This window comes from Trichomycterus rosablanca, chromosome 5 (assembly GCF_030014385.1).
Source record: "Trichomycterus rosablanca isolate fTriRos1 chromosome 5, fTriRos1.hap1, whole genome shotgun sequence".
NCBI lineage: Eukaryota > Metazoa > Chordata > Actinopteri > Siluriformes > Trichomycteridae > Trichomycterus > Trichomycterus rosablanca.
Window position 1 is genome coordinate 15,931,280 of NC_085992.1, and position 24,087 is coordinate 15,955,366.

At 40.4% G+C, this 24,087-nt stretch overlaps 2 protein-coding genes across 2 annotated transcripts in view; one reads left to right on the forward strand and one right to left on the reverse strand.

Annotated features, from left to right (window-relative positions):
- Positions 1-24,087, forward strand: part of cdh23 (cadherin-related 23) — a 399,105-nt gene that overhangs the window by 297,718 nt on the left and 77,300 nt on the right. The gene's annotated exons all lie outside the window — the stretch shown is intronic.
- The window catches only part of vsir (V-set immunoregulatory receptor), a 29,009-nt gene continuing 10,081 nt past the window's right edge, over positions 5,160-24,087 (reverse strand). Inside the window, exons 2-7 of the mRNA XM_062994941.1 lie at positions 18,355-18,747; positions 16,598-16,648; positions 16,409-16,519; positions 13,166-13,193; positions 11,861-12,036; positions 5,160-5,915 (exon numbers count right to left, since the gene is read on the reverse strand). Of these exons, the coding sequence (XP_062851011.1) occupies positions 5,878-5,915; positions 11,861-12,036; positions 13,166-13,193; positions 16,409-16,519; positions 16,598-16,648; positions 18,355-18,747 (797 nt within the window). The 3' untranslated portion in view covers positions 5,160-5,877. The remainder of the gene's footprint in view (positions 5,916-11,860; positions 12,037-13,165; positions 13,194-16,408; positions 16,520-16,597; positions 16,649-18,354; positions 18,748-24,087) is intronic.

Here is a 24,087-nt window from a genome sequence, read left to right on the forward strand (position 1 = left end):
TGTCTATAGAACAAGTCTCTGAATGTTCTTGAGTGACGCACCCAAAGCATACAGCCAAAACAACATTGGAGTGTCTATAGAACAAGTCTCTGGATGTCTTTGAGTGGCCCATCCTAAGCATACAAGCAAAAACAACACTGGAGTGGCTGTAGAACAAGTGTCTTAATGTTCTCGAGTGACCCACCCAAAGCAAAACAACACTGAAGTGACAATAGTCCAAGTCTCTGAATGTTCTTGAGTGGGCCACCCAAAGCATACAGCCAAAACAACAGTGGAGTGGCTATAGAACAAGTCACTGGATGTCTTTGAGTGGCCCACCCAAAGCATACAGCCAAAACAACACTGGAGTTGCTATAGAACAAGTCTCTGCATGTTCTTGAGTAGCCCACCCAAAGCATACAGCCAAACAACACTGGAGTGCCTATAGAACAAGTCTCTGGATGTCTTTGAGTGGCCCATCCTAAGCATACAAGCCAAAACAACACTGGAGTGGCTGTAGAACGGGTCTCTGGATGTTCTTGAGTAGCCCACCCGAAACATACAGCCAAAACAACACTGAAGTGGCTATAGAACAAGTCTCTGAATATTCTTAAGTGGCCCACCCAAAGCATACAGCCAAAACAACACTGGAGTGTCTATAGAACAAGTCTCTGGATGTTCTTGAGTAGCCCACCCGAAGCATACAGCCTAAACAACACTGGAGTGTCTATAGAACAAGTCTCTGAATGTCTTTGAGTGGCCCACCCAAAACATACAGCCAAAACACCACTGGAGTGTCTATAGAACAAGTCTCTGGATGTCTTTGAGTGGCCCATCCTAAGCATACAAGCCAAAACAACACTGGAGTGGCTGTAGAACAAGTCTCTGGATGTTCTTGAGTAGCCCACTCGAAGCATACAGCCTAAACAACACTGGAGTGGCTATAGACCAAGTCTCAGAATGTTCTTGAGTGACTCACCCAAAGCATACAGCCAAAACAACACTGGAGTGTCTATAGAACACGTTTCTGAATGTTCTTGAGTGGCCCATCCAAAGCACACAGCCCAAACAACACTGGAGTGGCTATAGAACAAGTCTCTGGATGTTCTTGAGTTGCCCACCCAAAGCATACAGCCAAAACAACACTGGAGTGGCTATAGAACAAGTCTCTGAATGTTCTTGACTGACCCACCCAAAGCATACAGCCAAAACAACACTGGAGAGTCTATAGAACAAGTCTCTGGATGTTCTTAAGTGGCCCATCCTAAAGCATACAGCCCAAACAACATTGGGGTGGCTATAGAACAAGTCTCTGGATGTTCTTGAGAGGCTCACCCAAAGCAAAAGATCAAGTCTCTCTGTAGGGATTCCTGAAGAATGGGATAAACTGCCCAAATCCAGATGTGCATAGCATGTAAGGACATATCCAAAAAGACTCTCAGTTTATTCGTAATTAAGAGATTTTACTTCTTTAAAAGCTCTTTTTACTTCGTCTTGGGTGATTAGTACTGGGTTAAAGTTACTCCTAGGGGTTAAAGGGGTTTTTGTATCTGTTGGTCCTGGATTTTGTAAAGTTGCTTTGAGACAATGTCTATTGTAAAAAGCGCTATATAAATAAAGTTGACTTGACTTGACTTGACTCCTAAACTGCAAGACATGCTCACGGGTAGCCTATTGTGAGTACCCACAAACAGTGGTCCAAGGAGGAACAAGTCATGAACCGTCGACAGGTAATCAAGACTCATTGATTCCAGAGGACCTGAAGGCTGTGGCGTATGGTACAGCCCAACAGGAGGGGTACTGTGGCTCAGATTTAGATCAGTTTAATCCCGGTGATGAGAATGTGTTACAACAGAGAGTGCATTGAACCCTTTGTTTAAAGACTCATAGTTGCAGGTCAGTTAAAGTAAGTAGCCATCAAAGTACCATCTTGTTTACCTAAAAGCATCTTCAGTGGGCACACAGGCTTTGTAACTGGACATCGTAGCAATGGAAAAAGATGGAATGGTCGTACAAACTCTCTTTAATTTTTTTAAGGTCATGTGGGTGGCCATGCATGTGTTCGTCATTTACCCGTGGAAGAGAGGTAGCATTGTGCCTGTGGTGACTGTGGACAATGTCATCAATGGACAATACATTTACAATATCTCAATATTTAATTGTTTTATTTAAAAATAAAAATGCATTTCATTCATTCAGTCGCAGAAACCGTAAACCTCAACTGTAGCTTTTTCATCAATTTTACAGCGGTTGAACTGAGTTTCGTCCAAAGCGTTGACCTGAGGTTTTGTATAGTCTAGGGAATACAAATGCTCATATGTATTTTTTTCTTACTTTCTCATTATATAGACATTCTCTCTATCACACACACATACACAATATTATAGCAGTTTTACAGAATAGTCTCTATTTACATCAGCTTTGATTGTCTTACTTTCTCTATATTGTCACCATCCAATATTATGTCCAGTATATACATATTCCCTCCATTTATTCAATCCATGAGCAAAAGTTTGTGGACACATGACCACAGCCAGAGTTATAGTGAGCACTGTGCAGTTTGCCCTGCTACACAGCTAAATATTTTAAACCAACTGCATTGATTTACTTCCATTTAGCCACAAGTATAACTTAAATTTGGCTTGGGATTAAAATGATCTGCTTCCGAATGACCCAGTTCATCCCAATTTGGCTCTCAACTGGAACTGACGGACCAAACGATCAGAAACAGCTCAAGATCTTGACTCAACCCATTTGACAGCCAGACATTTCATGACTCCTGAGAATGTTCTTACTGCTCCAGAGTCCAAAGATGGTGTGCTTTAGACAATACCAGCCAACACCTAGTATTGCACATGGTCATTTTAGAATAGTGTATAGCTCCTTAGCTATGAAAAGCTAGACCGACAAGCTCCCAATGATAAGCTCCCGAATAAGCTTTAAGAGGCAGTTTTAAATTTGGTAGTGAGTGGTAGAACTGAAGACTATGCATTAGGTACCCTATGCTGTGAGCTTGTTTGGTCTATCAATTTACTACTGGGTGGTTGTTGTTGTTTTAATAGATGTTTCCACTTCATAATAAAAGTTATTTAAGTATTGGAAAAATGGCAAATGGTAGCTTCAACTACTAGTCATACTGGTGTCCACATACTTTTGTGCATGTTCTGTACATTGTCCACATACACTGATCAGCCATAACATTAAAACCACCTCCTTGTTTCTACACTTTGTCCATTTTTTCAGCTCCTCTTACCAAATATGAGCACTTTGTAGTTCTACAATTACTGACTGTAGTCCATCTATTTCTCTACATACTTTTTAACCTGCTTTCAACCTGTTCTTCAATGGTCAGGACCCCCACATGACCACCACAGAGCAGGTATTATTTAGGTGGTGGATCATTCTCAGCACTACAGTGACAATGACATGGTGGTGGTGTGTTAGTGTGTGTTGTGCTGGTATGAGTGGATCAGACACAGCAGCGCTGCTGGAGTTTAAATACCATGTCCACTCACTGTCCATTCTATTAGACACGCCTACCTAGTTGGTTTACCCTGTAGATGTAAAGGCAGAGACAATCGCTCATCTATCACTGCTGTTTGAGTTGATCATCTTCTAGATCTTCATCAGTAGTCACAGGACGCTGCCCATGGGGCACTGCTGGCTGGATGTTTTTGGTTGGTGGACTATTCTCAGTCCAGCAGTGAGAGTGAGGTGTTTAAAAACTCCATCAACATTGCTGTGTCTGATCCACTCATACCAGCACAACACACACTAACACACCACCACCATGTCAGTGTCACTGCAGTGCTGAGAATGATCCACCACCTAAATAATACCTACTCTGTAGTGGTACTGTGGGGGTCCTGACCATTGAAGAACAGCATGAAAGGGGGCTAACAAAGCATGCAGAGAAACAGATGGACTACAGTCAGTAATTGTAGAACTACAAAGTGTTTCTATATGGTAAGTGGAGCTGTTTTAATGTTATACCAGTTTGTAGCAAGTTTTTGGTGAACTTTGATTCAGGTCCAGCTGAAATTTGAACTGAAATACATTATACAAAACAGCATATTTTACAATAATAGTAATAATGGCAGTTTGGCAGTTTAGTGAGATATAAAAATATCTTCACCATTCAAGCAACAAAACAAAAAAGGCACATCATTAGACTTTGACATGGATTAACAAAATTCCCCTTTGCTACATACAGGTAGGAAAAGCACTATAGGGGTGGAAACTGACCTGTAGATTTGGGGCAAACCATATTATTCTACATAATCAATAAAGACAAAAGATAAAAGGTTATGAAGTGTGAGATGACTTAAGCTGTGGTCATACTTGGTTTTTTTTGGCTATTAAGTCATGTTCTTTCAATAAAAATCACTGCTTTCCACATTGTCTCAACACTTGTGTGGGTAAACCTGTAACAATTCCGATTTACTGAACATAATTCCTAGAATAATCTGTGGCCAGAAGGTCCTAATTCCTGAACGTTCTCAATTTCTGGGTGACGTATAGACTAGATTTTGACATCCATTTTTTTGTTTATGCATTTTCTCCACTTTTTTTCTCACGACTTTAGCATATCCAATTACCCAATTGCATTATGCTTCCTCTTTACTGATGCTGATCTTCACCCTGGTTGAGAAGAGCCGTGACTAACACACGCCCCCTCCGACACGTGTGCAGTAGCCCACTGCATCTTTTCACCTGCACAAGGCGATTTCATATGCGGATCAGCTTTGTGTATGGAGAGCCACACCCTGATCAACGCATTATTGCTCGTCTCTGTCCTGGCGCCATCAATCATCCAGCAGACGTCGTAATGGCATCAGTTATGAGGAATACTCATCCGGCTCCCACCCTGTATGAACAACAGCAAATCGGTGCAGGGTAGCAGAGCTGAGATTCGAAACAACAACCCGACATCAAGTTTAACTGTGTGATAAACACCAGTTGCTGTGATACCCTTATGAACTTTAAACCAAATGCACTAGTTGTCCTTTGATAGATGGACCTTTGTATCTTAACACTGTAGATCCAAAACTGAAGATGTTCAGCCAAGACATTTTGCATACAACTTTTCCACTGAGGGTGCTCAGGTTGCACTAGCTCACCACTGCTGAGATCTTGTTTTGAATCTCAGCAGTGCTTCTGCATAGACAATATTGGCTATTGTGACACCAATCCCTGCAATGGATTGATGTCCTGTCCAGAGTATTCCTGCCACGCACCCACCACAGCTGACTTCCGGGTTTGAATCTGAGCGGTCCTATGGGTCGGCCGGGCGTCTACACAGACATGATTGGCGATGTCTGGTGGTGACGCCCTGTCTGGGGTATTCCTGCCCTGTGTCCAGTGTTTCCCTGTGGAACAAGACCTGCCATGACCCTGACCAGAATAAAGCAGTTGAAGTAAAGGAAGTGTAATGAAAATAACTATATTATTTACTGCTGTTGAGCTGAGTTAGCTAGGTTGGCTAGCTTGCGTTTATGTAGGATTTGATTTATCATTCTAGTCTTTCACTTTCACTATCAACAATCTCCTTGTCCCACCTAGGTCAATTGTGACCACAGCTTTAGAGCTCATCTGATATGACATGAGATGTACAATAAAAAAGCAACAAACCCCTAACACTTTCTTCAAAATTCAACCCCTATTGATTTCATGCTTGGATCATTCCAGTCTGTTTGAGATGCGATGAAAAGTGACCCCCCGCTGCATGGTGAGATTCATGGTGGGTTTCTCCTGTACTGAGGCTGTTTAAGCAGGTAGAGGTTTGTCCTTCTGGACCTCCTCATCACAGAGAAGGTAGAAGGAATGGAGTTATGAGGCAGGACAGAGGGAGATAGAAAAGTGCTGGGGAGGGACCAAGATAAATGAAATCTCGTCATCCTACACCTGCTGGAAGTCGGGCAACTCTGGGATAGGTTCTGCAAAACAAACACAAATGCAAGTATATCAGTATACACCAGTGGTTTGCAGTCAGAACCTTTAGACATTTATAGTGATGGTGATGTAAAGCACAGACCACAGTAAACTAACAACTGATTGGCTGACAATTCAGGTGAATGGGATGCTTTGAATGCTGAAAATGTTGACCAATCCAAGCGTCTTCTTTGCAACATCTGGCTTTCTATTTAAGGCTTCATTCGTATGAGAAGCATTTTTTTTGGCACTTTACTCAGTGCTTGACTTGAGTGGTGTGGTAATACGTCATCAAAGTGCACCACGACTGGAATACCCACATGTGTCAAATCCACATATTTACATTTTTGGCATTTAGCAGATGCTTTTATCCAAAGTGACACAGTACTGTGACAGTATATTGTCTAACCAATGAAGGGTTAAGGGCTATGCTCTAGGGCCCAGCAGTGGCAACCTGGCAGTGGTGGGCATGGAACCAGTGACCTTTCGATTACTAGTCCAGTACCTAAACCACTGGGCTAGAACTGCCCATACACCGATCAGCCATAACATTAAAACCTACCCTTGTTTCTACACTCACTGTCCATTTTATCAGCTCCACTTACCATATAGAAGCACTTTGTAGTTCTACAATTACTGACTGTAGTCTATCTGTTTCTCTACATACCTTTTTTGCCTGCTTTCACCCTGTTCTTCAATGGTCAGGACCCCGACAGTACCACTACAGAGCAGGTATTATTTGGGTGGTGGATCATTCTCAGCACTGCAGAGACACTGACATGGTGGTAGTGTGTTAGTGTGTGTTGTGCTGGTATGAGTGGATCAGACACAGCAGCGCTGATGGAGTTTTTAAATAGCGTGTCCACTCACTGTCCACTCTATTAGACACTCCTACCTAGTTGGTCCAACTTGTAGATGTAAAGTCAGAGATGATCGCTCATCTATTGCTGCTGTTTAAGTTGGTCATCTTCTAGATCTTCAACAGTGGTCACAGGACGCTGCCCACTGGGCACTGTTTGCTGGTTATTTTTGGCTGGTGGACTTTTCTCAGTCCAGCAGGGACTGAGAAGGTGTTTGAACACTCCAGCAGCGCTGCTGTGTCTGATCCACTCATACCAGCACAACACACTAACACACCACCACCATGTCACTGCAGTGCTGAGAATGTACCATCACCCAAATAATACCTGCTCTGTAGTGGTCCTGGGAGATTCCTGACCATTGAAGAACAGCATGAAAGGGGGCTAACAAAGTATACACAGAAACAGATGGACTACAGTCAGTAATTGTAGAACTACAAAGTGCTTCTATATGGTAAGTGGAGCTCATAAAATTAACAGTGAGTGTAGAAACAAGGAGGTGGTTTTAATGTTATGGCTGATTGGTGTATGTTTAGCTGTATTTTCCTCACTGTGTGGTGGTTTCACTTTTAAACTTGTGTTTTACAGCTGATGTGCTGAAAAATTATGAGAATCAGTTTCTCTGGGGGAGTGTAAAACACTTAATGAACTGTTTCATATGATGAGGTAAAAGCAACTCAGGCAGTACCAACAACTCTTAACTTAAACAAAGCGCTTAATATACTAAAAGAATGACTTCGGAACACTAAACTTCTCTCAAATATTACTGGTCATAAGTTATCTCCACTACTGAAATTCCTCACTTGTCGTTTTAGTTCAATAAGTCACGTTGAGCTTTGTTTGTACTGCCTGAGTCACCTTTACCGCATCATATCAAACAGTTCATCTAATTGGAGGCGCTTTGAAAAGGTCAGCGGCAAACTGGGTCAAACTTCAATCAGATTTGCAAGAGCAAAAATTGCAAGCCCAGCGTGGTAAAACTGTGTGGTGCACGCCATTTAGGAAAGCACAGCGGTAAGCTAAGTGGCACCTCCACACTCCATAGAAAACAATAGCACAGTCAGAGCAAAAGTGGTTTTGCTGCTTCTCATGTGAATGTGCCTTTACTCCTATGAGAAACTGAAGGAGACTTCTTCTGGGCTTTAGGCAATCAGAACTGCACGTTACCCAACCCAACCAGGACTTTCCAATGCACTTTTGACTGAAGTTACACAAGCCACACTTGCGAAAAGCCTTCTCAACAATTTGAGGGCTGTTATAGACACAAGAGTAGGGACATTTCATATTAATGCCTTGCTGGCTATATAGTCTATCTCGGAGCTTTGTTTAGCCTATCATAAAGCAGTAGAGAAAATACAAAACAATAGCCTTGTTGATGAGGTCAGGCAGTTCTTCAAAAAAAGGTCACACGGTGGTCTCTTTCAGTTCATCAATGTGGTTAAGGAAGCCAGACATATTGTACTCATGGATGCATTCAAAGTCTACATACAGATGAGTGAAATGAGTGACTGATTCATCTCCTACATTGCTCTGTTGCATACATTTAAATGCTCAGACGTTAGCTGAGATCAGCTGAGCTTGGTTTCACTTCAAGGAGGCAGAAAGGAAAGATGAGCAAAGTGGTGCAGAAACCACAAGTGAAAAAATACTTGACAAGAAAGACAACAGTACCAGGTTGTTGGGTAATCAATCTTGTTTTTTATAACTTCATACATATTCTTAATACTGGAAGACTGGGGCCTTTTTCCTGGGTCATAGGACCAACCCAGAGGGTTTGGCATGTCTACAAGCTAGACATACACTATATGGACAAAAGTATTGGGACATCCCTTCTCATATTTGAATTTATGTGTTTCAGCCGCACAAAGCAAGCTCTATAATGACGTGAAGAATATACTAATTTAAAGAAACTCCAGTGGCCTGCACAGAGCCCTGACCTCAACCGCACTGTACATGAACTGTACCGCATTTGGAATGAACTGGAACATCAGCTGAGGCTTTCTTGACCAAGTGATTACTGCCCAGCCATACAAACTCTTTTGACTAATTGGGCACTTCAAAGTCTTCTCAGAAGAGTTGCTGTTGTTATAGATCACATAAAAAGATCACATAGAGGTCACTCTATTTTAATACCATTTATTTTTTAAATGGAGTGTCCAACAAGCTCACGGTCAGGTGTCCAAATACTTTTGGCCCTATAGTGTAAGTTGCACTTTCAAGTTCCCAGTTTGCAGATTGCAGCTCTGTGTTAACCTGCATTACAAATGCTAACAGAAGAGTGGAGCAACAAAAGAAATACCAAAAAAAGAGACAAAAAAGCAGAAATGCTGTTGTGAAACCGTGTCAGAAATGCTGAAATGCTGTAAAATAAAATGCTGACTTTTAGCCTACACATCTTACTGTGTTTATGCTACTCTTGCAGTTCTTATTTTTGTCATTATAATTTTTTTTATTATTAGGTCTGGTTCAGGTGCAGGGCTTAACCAATCATTGATTCGAGATAGCACCACTGAGATTTGAAACATAGATCTCAGCAGTAGTACTTTTACTGCTGCACCAACTAGGCCACCCCAATATGTGTCTAACAATACCCCTCCTATTTATTGTGTTGCTAACAGATATACAGGGCGACACAGTGGCTCAGTGGGTAGCACTGTCGCCTCACATCAAGAAGATCCTGGGTTTGATTCCCAGGTGGAGCAATCTGGGTCCTTTCTGTGTGGAGTTTACATGTTCTCCCTGTGTACGTGTGGAGATATTTCATTACTTCATACCTAGGTGTGTATGTGTGTGTGGTTGCCTTTTGATGGACTGGCAACCTGTCCAGAGTGTTCCCTACCTTTATATAAAGCAGTGGTATTTGGGACAGTGGTAGCCTAGAGAGTAGAGCTTTGGGCTATTAATAGAAAAGGTTGAGAGTTCGAATCCCACTAAGCCACCATGCTGCCCTTACAGGTGTACAGCCACTCACTGTTGGGCCTTTGAGCAAGGCCCTTAACCCTCTCAGCTCCAGGGGCGCCATGTAATTGCTGACCCTGCACTGTAAGGGCGGCATGGTGGCTTAGTGGGTAGCACTGTCGCTTCACAGAAAGAAGGTCCTGGGTTTGATCCCCAGGCGGAGCGGACCGGGTCCTTTCTGTGTGGACTTTGCATGTTCTCCCCGTGTCTGCATGGGTTTTCTCCGGGAGCTCCGGTTTCCTCCCACAGTCCAAAAACATGCAGTCAGGTTAATTGGAGACACTGAATCTCCCTATAGGTGAATGTGTGTGTATGTGTGTGTGTGTGTGTGTGTTTATGTATGTTTGTCTGCCCTGCAATGGACTGGCATCCCGTCCAGGGTGTTACTGTGTGCCTTGCGGCCCTCTACCTCGACCCTAATTGGATAAGCAGATAAGACAATGAATGAATGAATGAATGTACACCTGTATAAGAATATATGACAAATAAAGGCATTATATTCTTCTATATAAAATATATGATATGCTTGCAGCTTTAAGGAAACACTTTGGGAAGGGTCTTTTGGCCCTGTGCACAAAGTAAGGTGCATTGAACCAGGTCAGCTGCAAGCCAAGCATTTTGGTCCAACATCAGAGTCTGTCCTCATTAACTCACAAATTTCCACAGACTCTCCAAAATGTTGTTTTTAAACACCTCAGTGTCACTGCTGGACTGAGAATAGTCCACCAACCTAAAATATCCAGCCAACAGCGCCTTGTAGGCAGCGTCCTGTGACCACTGATGAAGGTCTAGATGATGACCAACTCAAACAGCAGCAATAGATGAGAAATCATCTCTGACTTTACATCCACAAGGTGGACCAACTAGGTAGGAGTGTCTAATAGAGTGGACAGTGAGTGGACACGGTATTTAAAAACTCCAGCAGCACTGCTGTGTCTGATCCACTCATACCAGCACAACACACACTAACACGCCACCCACATGTCAGTGTCACTGCAGTGCTGAGAATGATCCACCACCTAAATAATACCTGCTCTGTGGTGGTCCTGTGGTGGTCCTGACCATTGAAGAACAGGGTGAAAGCAGGGTAAAAAGATATGTAGATAAATAGATGGACCACAGTCCGTAATTGTATAACTTCTTTTAAGTGCTTCTATATGGTAAGTGGAGCTGATAATATTAACAGTGAGTGTAGAAACAAGAAGGTGGTTTTAACGTTATGGCTGATCTGTGTATGTCAGTAGTAAATGTTGGGGAAGCCAACACAGACACATTTAACATGCTTAAGAATACAAACTCCAGTTTTCTTCCCTGGTCAGGGTGTGTGTGTGTGTGTCTGCCCTGTACTTGGCCCAATCAGTCAGGCCTACCACGACCCTGACCAGGACAAAGTGGTGGTGAAACAGACAGTGAATGAATATGAACATATGCAAATACTTTTCAAATATTAATTGATGTGTTGTGTCATTGTGTTGGTTTGTGTGTGTGTGTGTGTGTGTGTAAGACACTGATTTTAGATTTAGAGAAGTGAAACACATTTGTTTGTACACATTTCTTTCCTTTCAAATGTTCAGCTCACAAACTGAATCAAACTGGGTGAAATTATGCTGTGAAAACAGCATACTTATATAACCTTATGTTCTACAATACAGTCATGTCACATGATTATGACCACCATCTAAATCCAGAGTAACAGCCATGTGCAGCATGGTCAGCAGCTAGACGGGCTGGGAGTGACTCAATAAGACCCTCCACAGCTGCTGGAGGGTGTGTGGGGGAGGATCCATAGAGCGAACACGACGATGATGGTCCCACAGATGCTCAATTGAGTTCAAGTCTGGGGAATTATGGGGACAGGGTAGTACTTGGAAGTCTTGGTCATGCTCTTCCAACCAATGTCGGACATTTCCAGCCATGTAACATGTCGCATTGTGTTGCCGGAAGATCCCATCCGCCCCATGACAGCAACGAGGAATATATGTGCAGACAGCCTATCACACACCTTATATACCCACCAAGCCAGCTCACGTAACATGACTTCCTTCATGAGCTACGCACTGCCGCCGTCGAAAATAGGAAGTGTTTATATGAATATAAATATGCATACGTGTGTGTGTCATGTGTTGATGTACCTTGGGCTGGGAAGAACACATCTCCTTGTGTGTTTGGGCTAAACGGGGTCCCAGGGTTGGACAGAAGGTGCAGTCCTGTTTCAGACGTCTGGCGGGTCAGAATCTGAGACACTGTGCGACCTTTAGGCTTAGGAGAACCTTCTAAATACAATGGGTTCTCATGACCCTGAGCCTCACTGGAACAACAGAATGAGAGAGAATTAAACTGTAGACATTTTTTCATTTACCTTTGCCAAACGTAGCCGACTAACCAAAACAGGAGCAGCCAACAATTAGCCAGCGGTTTAGCATCATACAAACTGTAATTAGTTATACAGTAATGTATCATCATGCATTATAGGAGAAGTGCTGAAGGGGGTTGCATAAAGCACTGACAGTGCTGGATTCCAGCGGTAGTGTAATAGCATGATTTACTGCTGTGCCAGCCAAGCATTATTATTATTGTTATTATTATTTTATTATTAATATTTTATTATTAATATATTATTATTATTATTATTATTATCATCATTATTATTATTATTATTATTATTATTACTGTTATTATTATTATTACTACTGCTACTGTTATCATTATTATTAATATTACTACTACTGTTATTATTATCATTACTACTACTACTGTTATCATCATTATTATTATTATTACTACTACTACTGTTATTATTATTATAATTACTACTGCTGTTATTATTATTATTTTCTTAATATTTTATTATTATTATTATTATTACTACTACTACTGTTAGTATTATTATTATTTTATTATTATTTTATTATTATTATTATATTATTTTTATTTTATCATTATTATTATTATGATTTGTATTATTACTACTGTTATTATTATTTTATTATTATTATTATTATGATTATTATTATTTTATTATTATTATTATTATTATTATTATTATTTTCATTTTTATGTTTTACCACCACTTTATCCTTGTTAGGGACACGGTGGGTCAGGTTTCCCCAAAATCATTGGCCGCAATTTAGTAGCACATCCATCGTAGGCCCTCTGCCTGCTGATAGCATTGCTGGCGATTTGAACCCTGGGTCCCAGCAGTAGTGGGCTGGTGTAATTTAGAGCAGCTCAGGTAAACACAGTACTCACAAATATATTGGGTTCCAATCATTTTGAAGCTGACTTTGATCTTTTTTACCCTGTTTAGCTAAACTGGTGGCTATAAGCTTCCATTACTTGTTAGCTACATTAGGCGCACATCTCCATTGGGCTGATCAGCTGTATTTTAAAATGGGAGAAGTAGTATTTATGATTGTTGTATGAATGTGGTTACTCACCTGTCCATGCGGACCAGCTCGTGTGCACCTGTGTGAATCAGAAAGAGGAACAGGATGTCAGGCAGGCGTACACATACAGTACATATGCATACAGCTTTGAAATGAATTATAGTAGCATCCACAAATCCTGAGTATATATATATATATATAGCGGTACCAGTACCAGTACCGCGGACCGGTACCAGTCTGTGGGTCATTCATTACCGGGCCACACAGAAAGAATAAATAAGTAGAGATTGCCTGAATAATAATTAGAGATCGTTTTCACTGCTTCTATTTTGAGTGTTATTGTCTTATTGTCACCCCCATAGAAGCAGCGTCTTGTTGCAGTGAAAAAAGCTCATTTTACACCGTTTGTGAGCAATATTATTAAATAATATTAAATCCTCACTTTCCCACAGGTTCATGACATTATATCTTATATGAAACCGGTCCGTGGTGCAAAAAAGTTACTGTTTTGGTTGGAAACGGTGAGGGTGGGAGGAGTAGTACGTGGTCGTGTTTGAGACACTGACAGAGAGCTTATAGTCTGGATTCAGTGCCATCTGATTTCTACCTTTTTGGACGCTCAAAGAGGCTTTAAGGGGAAGAAGATTTTCATGTAATGATGATGTGAAAGCAGAAGTGCATCAGTGGCTACCAGCTCAACCAAAAACATTTTTTTGCTAATGGCATTGAAAAGTTGGTACGAAGCTGGAAGAACTATTAAAATAAATAAAAGAAAACTTGTAATAATTTTAATAATTTGCATAACTCGCTCACACTAGGAATGTATACGCATAATTCCACACATAGAGTGTGTTACAGAGGTGAAAAAAAAGTCCAGGCAGGGTGGAGTAGGTGGTGCCAGGAATGATTTGTTATAGAAGGGTATTTGCCAGAATGAAAGGGAAAGTTTACAAGACAGAAGTGAGAACAGCTGTGTTGGATGGCTTGGAGGTGGTATCACTGACTAAAGGACAGAAGAGAGAGCTGAAGGTGGCAGAGATGAAGATTCTACTGCGATTCTTGTTGGACAGGATTAGGAATGAGTTTAATATTGTTTATTAGAGGAACAGCGCAGGTAGGATGTGGAGACAGGAAGGAAGGCCATATTGAGATGGTTTCAGCATGTGCAGATGAGGGATGAGAGCTCTATTAGCATAAGGGTGCTGAGGATGGTAAGGAAAGCCAAAGAGGAGGTTTATGAGGAGCTACATAGTACGGCGCTTTTATGATTGTTTCAATGTTTACGGGAACCAAGGTCTCTTTGATCAGACAGGTAAGCTAACAAACCACTAATGTTTTGCATCAAATTAATGCAAGTATTTTATTTCTATTTATGAACCACTCACTCACTCTCTCACTTTCTTAACCACTTATCCAATTAGGGTTGCGGGTGGGGGTGCTGGAGCCTATCCCAGCTTTTCAATAGGCGCATGGCACACAGTAACACCCTGGATGGTGCGCCAGTCCATCGCAGGGCAGACACACACACACATACACACCCATTCACCTATAGGGCAATTCAGTGTCTCCAATTAACCTAACTACAGTGGGGCCAAAAAGTATTTAGTCAACCACTGATTGTGCAAGTTCTCCTACTTAGAAAGATGAGAGAGGTCTGTAATTTTCATCATAGGTACACTTCAACTATGAGAGACAAAATGAGAAAAAAAAATCCAGGAAATCACATTGTAGGATTTTTAAAGAATTTATTTGTAAATGATGGTGGAAAATAAGTATTTGGTCACCCACAAACAAGCAAGATTTCTGGCTCTCACAGACCTGTAACTTCTTCTTTAAGAAGCTCTTCTGTCCTCCACTCTTTACCTGTATTATTGGCACCTGTTTGACCTCGTTATCTGTATAAAAGACACCTGTCCACAGCCTCAAACGGTCAGACTCCAAACTCAACCATGGCCAAGACCAAAGAGCTGTCGAAGGACTCCAGGAAGAAAACTGTAGACCTGCACCAGGCTGGGAAGAGTGAATCTACTATAGGCAAGCAGGTTGGTGTGAATAAATCAACTGTGGGAGCAATTGTAAGAAAATGGAAGACATACAAGACCATTGATAATCTCCCTCGATCTGGGGCCCCACGCAAGATCTCATCCTGTGGGGTCAAAATGATCATGAGAACGGTGAGCAAAAATCCCAGAACTACACGGAGGGACCTGATGAATGACCTGCAGAGAGCTGGGACCAAAGTAACAAAGGCTACCATCAGTAACACACTACACCGAGAGGGACTCAAATTCTGCAGTGCCAGGCGTGTCCCCCTGCTTAAGCCAGTACATGTCCAGGCCCGTCTGAAGTTTGCCAGAGAGCATATGGATGATCCAGAAGAGGATTGGGAGAATATCATGTGGTCAGATGAAACCAAAATGGAACTTTTTGGTAAAAACTCAACTCGTCGTGTTTGGAGGAAAAAGAATGCTGAGTTGCATCCCAAGAACACCATACCTACTGTGAAGCATGGGGGTGGAAACATCATGCTTTGGGGCTGTTTTTCTGCAAAGGGGACAGGACGACTGATCCGTGTTAAGGGAAGAATGAACAGGGCCGTGTATCGTGAGATTTTAAGCCAAAACCTCCTTCCATCAGTGAGAGCATTGAAGATGGAACGTGGCTGGGTCTTCCAGCATGACAATGATCCCAAACACACCGCTCGGGCAATGAAGGAGTGGCTCCGTAAAAAGCATTTCAAGGTCCTGGAGTGGCCTAGCCAGTCTCCAGACCTCAACCCCATAGAAAATTTGTGGAGGGAGTTGAAAGTCCATGTTGCCCAGCGACAGCCCCAAAACATCACTGCTCTAGAGGAGATCTGCATGGAGGAATGGGCCAAAATACCAGCTACAGTGTGTGCAAACCTGGTGAAGACTTACAGGAAACGTTTGACCTCTGTCATTGCCAACAAAGGTTATGTTACAAAGTATTGAGTTGAACTTTTGTTATTGACCAAATACTTATTTTCCACCATAATTTACAAATAAATTATTTAAAAATCCTACAATGTGATTTCCTGGATTTTTTTTTTCTCATTTTGTCTCTCATAGTTGAAGTGTACCTATGATGAAAATTACAGACCTCTCTCATCTTTCTAAGTAGGAGAACTTGCACAATCAGTGGCTGACTAAATACTTTTTGGCCCCACTGTACATGTTTTTGAACTGTGGGAGGAAACCGGAGCTCCCGGAGGAAACCCACGCAGACATGGGGAGAACATGCGAACTCCGCAGAGAAAAAAAACTGTGTACTCACGTCGACTCCCTTGCGTTCTCTGTCTCTGTCGGTACACCAACACCAATAAGATGGGCAGACACAGAATACCCACAATGCACGCTGTTGTAGCGAGACCTGCAGCCACTGAGCCTGTAAAGTCAATCAAATGAAGTTCTTTATTCTGCACAGAAAGAAGGTCTGTGTGCATGTTTGCAGTGTTAACTGCACCTTGTGGAGGAGGCGGGGACGTCTTGTAGCACTTTAAACTATCATTGCGACCTGTGAAAGGGAAAGATCAGGGAGTTTCATATCCAGAGAGCCAAATATGAAAGGTTTTTTGCAATACAGTTACACTTAGCACTTAAGCTGCATTCAGCAGTATTCACACAATATAATCATACCAGAAACATAGCAAAAAAACAGGTTTTCCCTATTTATCCATTAACACATTCTGATTAGTGACCCAACAGTGGACCACAGTGAACTGGACAGTGGATGAACAGTGGGCCTTTTTTAGAGAGGGGTATTTATTTTTAAACAATTATTATTATTATTATTAGGGACGTTGTAGCCTAGTGGATAAGGTACTTATAATCAGAAGGTAACTGGTTTAAGCTCCACCACTGTCAGGTTACTGCTGTTGGGTCCTTGAGCAAGGTCCTTATCTCTCTACTGCTTAGACAAAATACTGTCACTGTACTGTAAGTCACTTTGGATAAAGGTGTCTGCTAAATGCTGTTAATGTAAATTATTATTATTATGTTTTTTTTTTCTGGTAATAATAATAAATATAAAATTTTACATCTAACCACTTTCAAAAATGTACTATTATCTTTATTATTATTATCATCATCATCATCATCATCATCATCATCAATCATCATTAATATTATTATTATTATTATTATTATTGCTGTTGTTGTTCTTCTTTTCAATAATAATAATAATAATAAGTGGTTAAATGTGAAATTTAATATTTATTATTATTACAAAACAAAAATATAATAATAATAATAATAATAATAATAATAATAACAACAATAATAATAATAATACATTTTTAAAAGTGGTTAAATGTAAAATCTAATATGCATTATTACAAAACAAAAAATATAATAATAATAATAATAAAGATTATAATAAAAAAATTGTAAGTGGTTAAATGTAAAATTTTATATTTATTATTACAAAACAAAAATATAATAATAATAATAATAATAACAATAATACATTTTTAAAAGTGGTTAAATGTAAAATGTAATATTTATTATTACAAAACAAAAATATAATCATAATAATAATAATAATAATAAAGATAATAATACATTTTTTAAAAGTGGTTAAATGTAAAATGTTATATTTATTATTACAAAACCAAATAATAATAATACATTTTTGAAAGTGGTTAAATGTAAAATGTAATATTTATTATTACAAAACAAAAATATAATCATAATAATAATAATATCCAGTTATAGTGGAAAAGTGTCATTAAAAGACTGGAAGGCAACAGTGGCCAAAAATATGTTTGTAGAAAACAAGGTGAGGAATGTAAACCCAACAACACTGTACCTACTGCTTAGCATGGTAAATAAAATATGATATGTTATGGTGGTTTTGTTGCCAGTGGAACTAAAGCTTTTTACGTCTCTTTTCTTTTCTTTTTTTTTCTTCAAAGTCCTCATTTCACTCTTATAAAAAGAATTGGTTGAGACTCGAACAGAGATGTTGTCTGCTATTAAAAGTGGATGATCACTATGAAAATCCCAAGACGTTCATGAGATATGTGGGCATTATAAATGTGTGTCAATTACTAATCAGCTATCACTAAATTTAATTTAAATATCTTTACTTTAACTACATTTCCAAAGCCTCAAACCATATTAATGCCAGTTTTGGAAAAGCATGTCCAACAGGCTCATGGTCAAGTGGCTCGTATCTACTCGAACACAATAAGTAGACAGTAATGAATGAATAGTTCTTACGTGGTGTGATGGTGAGCAGCATATGGCTGTGTGGATGCTGCTGTGCGATGGGTTTGTGCTTGCCCTGGATCACCAGGTCCAGTGCCATGCAGCAGTAGCGGCCCTGGTCAGTCTGCTTAACATCCAGCAGAGTGATGCTAAAGGATGAGGCTTGGGCATTGTGCAGTATGCCCAGCGTTTGGTTTGGGTAACCTTTGTGGTGCAAGCGCGGGTGGTTTTTCGGTGTGCACTGCTGGTCCATGTGGGGCGTGTAGAGCCAGACGTGCTGCAGATGGTCCTTGGGAGATGCCAGGGCACCAGACTGCAAACACACCATTGTAACGTTGCTGCCCTCTGGACAGATGTAGTGATCGTACTGGGCTGAGACGCTGAGCAAGTGGTTCTCGCTGTTAGCTGCGGACAGACGGAAAAATGGTGGAACAGTTAAAAAAAATTAAATAAAGTGATTAAACATCATTTTTTTTCTTCGTACTAAGTTCCATATAAATGATGGAAAAAATTCGAATTCGACGATCCAAAAAGTACATCAATAAAGTCTTAAAAAGCTAAATTTTACACTGATGCACACAAATTATTTGTAGTTTAAAGGGATAGGGATGTAGGACTGTTGGGTAATGGGGCAGCAAAGCTGAATAAGGGGGTTGGGGTATAGGGTATTAAAGTAGGGATGTAGGGTATTAAAGTAGAGATGTAAAGCACTGGATTAGTGATGAGGGGAATTGTGGTAGGGCTATTCATGTATTCTATATTCTATTTGTAGTGTTGTGATAGTGATGCAGGGTATTTAGAGTAAGGATGTGTGGAAATAAATAGGGATGTTGTGTAAAGAGCTTGGGATGTGAGGTAATGAGTGTAGGGTAATAGAGTAGGGATGTGGGGTATTGAGATAGGGATGTAGGGCACTGGGTTATAGATGTGGGGTATTGAATAGGAATGTGAGTTAATGAATACGGAATATGGGTTAATTGATAGAGTTAATGAATAGGAATGTAGGGTAACGAATAGGGGCAATGTGTAAATATGTGGGGTACTAAATATGTTGGGTAATGGATAGGGATGTTGGGTAATGGATAGGGATGTGGGGTAATGAATAGGGGTAATGAAGTAATGGAGTAACGATACAGGTCATGGGGTAGGGATGTGGGGGTTTATAAAAGTAATATAGTAATAATATAGTATAATAATATTAAGTTAATAATAATAATAACGGGGTAATGATAATAATAATAATAATAATAATAATAATAATAATAATAATAATAAGAAGAAGAAGAAGAAGAAGAAGAATTAATAATAACAATAATAATAACAATAATAATAACAATAATAATAACAATAATTATAATAATAATAATAACAATAACAACAATAATAATAGTAATAATAATAATAATAATAACAATAATAATAATAATAACAATAATAATAATAACAATAACAACGTATGTTTTATTTAAAGTCCGACATCTTAAAGTGTTTCTCATAGATGGATAAGTGGGACATTTAAGCATCTGAATAAATAAACTACAATTTCTTAACAATGGATTTATTGGCTATATTGCCATAAAAGATCAGCAAAATATGCAAATGCTTAACCTTATTATACACACCGTTATGGTTCAAAAAACATGCAAACTAAAAAGACGGCAAGTTGTCTCGGGGGCACGTCAGTGTTCAATTATCAACCCAACATCAGCATTTCGTGCAACAAAGCAAGACCGAAGGTACATTTGAATGTAGTGGTTGTGGTAATTTCCTGATGTAGGTGTACGGGCAGGTGTAAGTGAGTATAGGCGTGTGTGTGTGTGCGTGCGTTTGCTAGAGAGACTGAAAAATAAGAACTGTGATTCATCCTGCCAATACTGCCTGAAACTGCTGAGCTGCTAATTTTAATCCAGATGTTGAAAGGTCACAAAACTATCGACTTGACTCAGCCGAAACGTGACTTCCACCACCTGCTATTTACCATAAAATTCCAGTTTTCATTTAAAGTTTGAACATTTTTGCCTCCGGTTTCAATATGACTTTTTTAAATGGTGAAAAGGTTGTGTTCCAATTCGAGCAATACAATGAACTGCTTTTTCCCTGATGAACATCTGGACTGAAAATCAAAAAAGAAAACTAGTGAGGGCAATTCAGTGTCCCCAATTAACCTGACTGCATGTTTTTGGACTGTGGGAGGAAAACGGAGCTCCCAGAGGAAACCCACGCAGACACAGGGAGAACATGCAAACTCTGCACAGAAAGGACCCAGACCACCCTGCCTGGGGATCGAACCCAGGACCTTATTGCTGTGAGGCGACAGTGCTACCCACTAAGCCACCGTGCCGCCCACACTTATTTTAGTCTATTTAATTTTAAATATTAGTCCAATTAATGTTTGTATTTTTTTATTGTAGCTATGTATTTTAGTGCTAGCTTAACTTTAGCCTAAGTTTAGATAGGGTTTCACCACAATCCCTCTGCAAAAACGACCTCTGTTGTCTGGTTGAATCATTGGAATGAGGAAAGCATAGTGCTCAGACTCTCTGACAGGCAAATTCACTGCACTGCTTGAATTCCAGCTTTTGCACATGCCGCAGAAGCGATGGGTCTGAGAATGGTGAATGCAACAAAAGAATGGTAACAGGGGACTGGAAATGACTAAATTGGGAAATAAGGGGAAATAAATTTACTACAAAACACAGTGTAATATTGTTGTACTCAATATTTCATAATATTTGTATCATTTCTCTGGGGTGACACAGTGATCTATTATGCTAACCCACCACCATTGAGAACCCAGTTTGAATCTCAGTTGGTGCTATCGACTGACTGGTACACCTTCCTGCCTCAAAACATACAAAATAAGATTTTATTTCATGATCACAAGGTGATCTGCTTTGATCATACTGCTTTGATCACAAGGTGATCTGCTTTGATTACACTGCTTTGATCACAAGGTGATCTGCTTTGATCACAAGGTGATCTGCTTTGACAAATGAATGAGAGAACGATTTAGAGGCAAATTCACTGCTTGCTGGTGTAAAGAAGCATGCAGCGTCTGCACACGCGGCAGAATCCATGGGCCTGTGGATGGTTCAAGCAGAGGAATGGTAACAGGGAATTGGAAATGACTAAATTAGGAAATAAGGGGAAAAAAACACACTGTAATATTGTTGTACTCAATATTTCATAATATTTGAATCATATTAAGAGCCAAGTTTGAATCTCAGCTGGTGCTATCGACTGACTGGAACACCTTCCCGCCTCAAAACATACAAAATAACATTTTATTTCATGATCACAAGGTGATCTGCTTTGATGGTGGGGTTAGAGATCACTGTCACGCTCCTAAATCTCCCATAGCTTTACATCATGACTAGATATCCAAAGTGATCTTTAACTGATGAAGCAACTAAGCGTTTAGGTTTAAAAGCCCTACAATAGCAGCTTACCAGTAGTGGGACTGAAGAGGTCAACCTTCTGATTTTAAGAATCCAGAGTCTGGTTTGCAGGAAGCCTAACTGGTAGTTAGAAGCTTTAATCCCTAGCAACAATAGCCTAGCCCTAAAGCAAGTCTTGACATCAGCTTGTTTCTATAGCCGGGATTCATTTCTGTGTTTACTTTGTGTAAATAGCTGACACCAGTCCTTTCCTGACCACACCCAACACACAACCATCCAATAGTGGCTTCCAAATTACATGTTTAGCCCAAGCCAAGCATTGGGTAGTTGACTACATTATATTTAGAGTATTTACAGGCTAAAATGGGCAGCGTGTGAGAAAACAAGCAGTCCTGATGTAACATAAAACTATGCCATTCAGCATTTGTTCCAAACCACAACCACTGGCTCACTTTCAGTAAGCAACACCACAGCAAAATTACAGCATTACGGCCTGATATATGACTTATTGTCATTGTGGGTGTGTGTAGGTGTGTGCTTTCTCGAACTGATCATATCAACTTATAAACTTTGACTGCTGTGAAATCTACATGGTGGCTTTACAGCTAATAGTCAAAAGTATGTGGACGCCTAAGGTCGACTTCAGGAGTTTCAGCCACATATTGCTAACATGTGAATCAAATCTTGAGCAGTTTGGTATGGAAGAACTCCAGTGGGCGATTCAGAGCCCTGGCATTGACCCAAATGAACGACTTTGAACAACTCTGGAATGAGCTGGAACCTTAATTGTGTGGTGTATTCTTAAATGCTAAATAAGAAAAGACTGTCAAGTGTGCCTTTCAAGGTCTTGTGGAAAGCCTTTCCAAAATGGTATAGGCCGCTACACATACTCCATAACATAGCCCAGGGTTTATCACTTTTTTTAAGTGACCTACATTTTGTCCATGATTTTTACTACGACCCAGTCAACACAAATAATGCATCAACACAAAACACAAAATGAAATACACCTCCTTGTTTCTACACTCACTGTCCAATTTATCAGCTCCACTTACCATATAGAAGCACTTTGTAGTTCTACAATTACTGCTGTAGTCCATCTGTGTCTCTACATAGCTCTTTTAGCCCCCTTTTATGCTGTTATGCTGACTTCAATGGTCAGGACCACTACAGAGCAGGTATTATTTAGGTGGTGGATCATTCTCAGCACTGCAGTGACACTGACATGGTGGTGGTGTGTTAGTGTGTGTTGTGCTGGTATGAGTGGATCAGAGGCAGCAGCGCTGCTGAAGTTTTTAAATATTGTGTCCACTCACTGTCCACTCTATTAGACACTCCTACCTAGTTGGTCCACCTTGTAGATGTAAAGTCAGAGACGATCGCTCATCTATTGCTGCTGTTTGAGTTGGTCATCTTCTAGACCTTCATCAGTGGTTACAGGACGCTGCCCACGGGGTGCTGTTGGCTGGATATTTTTTTGGTTGGTGGAGTGACAGTAGTGACAGTGAGGTGTATAAAAACTCCAGCACAACACACACTAACACACCATCACCATGTCAGTGTCACTGCAGTGCTGAGAATGATCCACCACCCAAATAATACCTGCTCTATAGTGGTCCTGTGGGGGTCCTGACCATTGAAGAACAGCATGAAAGGGGGCTAACAAAGCATGCAGAGAAACAGATAAACTACAGTCAGTAATTGTAGAAATACAAAGTGCTTCTATATGGTAAGTGGAGCTGATAAAATGGACAGTGAGTGTAGAAACAAGGAGGTGGTTTTAATGTTATGGCTTATCAGTGTATACTTAATTAATAAAAAATAGTGGCAATTTGGTCCCACTGTGGTTTACAAGATGTAACATAAAGCCTCCACAAGCCTCCACCCATTTTTTTGGCTCCAGGGTTTGAAAAATTCTGACATAGCCCATAGTTTTGAAATTCAGTGTAAAAGAAACCTGTGGTCAAGTGGCCAGGTACTTTTGGAGAGAGAATGTTAGTAGGGCTGGGAGGTTTGCTCGTATAGCATTATCTGGACGCCCCTGACATCCACACACTCCCCATAGTCATATAATCTTAAACTCTAAAGAATAGAAGCTCTAAGGCTATGGTGGCAAATTGTGGTCAAGTTTATAACATCTTCCACAAGCACATATGGATGTGACATCTGTGTGTACAAATACTTTAAAGCATGTACAGTGTGAAAAACAGGCTGGTCAAGAAAAAAGAGAAAGTGTTCCTCGGACGAGGCTTCAGGATGTCTGACATTGATAAAGACTTTGTGCTAGTGTTTGTAAGGGCAGGGCTTCCTTCCTGCTTTGGTCTTGGCTTGTGCAGCATTCTCCTTT